Genomic DNA, 1,731 nt, shown 5'->3' on the forward strand with positions numbered 1-1,731 from the left:
CAACAACAACAACAACAACAACAACAACAATAATAAGAATAAGAATAAGAATAAGAATAAGAATAAGAATAACTACCTAAAGTGAAATACTGAGGATTTCAGATAAATGGTGAGGATTGTGTACAGACTGGTCGAACAGGAAGCGCAGAGAAACTTAAAGTACTCAGATAGAGTGTCTCGGGATTCAACAGAACAGCACTCATTTACACTCTGCTGTACAATGGCATTGTCTGAACTGAGGGACTTTCTGACCTGTCCCGTGTGTCTGGACACTTACACTGAGCCAGTGTCTCTGAGCTGTCACCACAGCTTCTGCTACAGCTGCCTCAAGGACTACTGGGACAAGAACCAGGACAAGAGCTGCCCCGTCTGCCGCAGGATGTCCTCCAAAGAGGATCTGGATATAAACTTTTCTCTGAGAGAGCTGGGTGCGGCCTTCAGACAGAGGCAGAAGTCTCAGCAGCAGTGGATGTGCAGTGTTCATCCAGAGGTACCGGGCTTGTTCTGCAAAGATGAGGCCCGACTGCTCTGTCCTGTCTGTGAGTTCTCTCTGCACACACAGCACAAGGTGGTGTCTGCAGAGGTGGCTGAGCGGGAGCTAAAGGAGCAGCTATCATCACATATACAAGCTCTGAAAGACCAGAGACAACCTATGAGCGACTGCAGGAGTATACAAAGCACCAGGCTGCGGTCTGCATGTGTCACATCAGAGCTGTGTTTGAGGAGCTACATCGGTTCCTCAAACAGGAGCAGGAGAAGGCCTTAGCCGTGCTGAGGGGGGAGCAGCTCAGACAGAGCCACAGTCTGAACTCAGCTCTGCAGATTCTCAGGGACAGACTATCCTCTTTAAGCACCAGTATCCAGGAGCTGGAGCAGCGCACACACAGACACATGGACCTTTCTCAAAACTGCAACTTAACCCCACAACAAAGATGCAACCGTCACCGTAGAGCCCCCATGGCCCAAAGAGGCCCTCCTCAACCAGGCCAAAGTCCTGGGCAACCTGGGCTTCAGGGTCTGGAAGAAGAAGATGAAGAGTGTGGTCCACTACAGCCTCTACAACACGGCAGAGGAAAGTGTGTTTCTGTCTGAGGATCTGAGCAGTGTCAGACATGGAGAGACAGACTATTGTGTGGTCCCTGATAATCCACAGAGGTTCACAAGCAGCCCCAGTGTTCTGGGCTCTGAGGGCTTCAGCTCTGGGACACACCAGTGGGATGTGGAGGTGGGGGACTATAAAGACTGGGTCACAGGAGTGGCCAAAGAGTCAGGCCAGAGAAAAGAACAGCTCTACGCTACGCCTGAGTATGGAATTTGGTGTTTAAAACACAAAGACGGTAAATACACAAATGGGTGTCGAACTCCTGTCACAGTGAGGAGGGCTTCTATGACACTGAGCACATGACACACCTGTACACTTACAAACACGCCTTCACTGAGACATTGTTTCCATTTTTCTCAGTAGGACCAGCAGGTGGTGCTAAAACCAGAGAGCTTCCAGAGGATTAAGACGTAACCCTACCTCAGTCTGAATGTTTACTGGAAAAAGCAAAACCGCTGATTAAACTATACACACACTATTAAAGTGCCACAGAGCCAATCTCATGTTTACTGCATCAAAGTCACATTTGGCTGCTTCCTTTTTTGTTATAAAGTTTTGTGTTGTTTTAACTGTAATTACAATGGCAGAATGAGCGGAGATTCAAACCAGCTACCTGCTGGTTATTAGGT

General features: G+C 48.4%; 1 protein-coding gene across 1 annotated transcript; it reads left to right on the top strand.

Annotated features, from left to right (window-relative positions):
• Positions 1–220: 220 nt before the first annotated feature.
• LOC117371547 (E3 ubiquitin-protein ligase TRIM39-like) lies at positions 221–1,509 on the top strand. The gene is given in 4 exon segments (XM_055221854.1): positions 221–668; positions 713–856; positions 933–1,379; positions 1,382–1,509. Coding segments are annotated over 4 exon segments (1,167 nt in total).
• The last annotated feature ends 222 nt before the right edge of the window (positions 1,510–1,731 follow it).

Source organism: Periophthalmus magnuspinnatus, chromosome 5 (assembly GCF_009829125.3).
Source record: "Periophthalmus magnuspinnatus isolate fPerMag1 chromosome 5, fPerMag1.2.pri, whole genome shotgun sequence".
Taxonomy (NCBI): domain Eukaryota; kingdom Metazoa; phylum Chordata; class Actinopteri; order Gobiiformes; family Gobiidae; genus Periophthalmus; species Periophthalmus magnuspinnatus.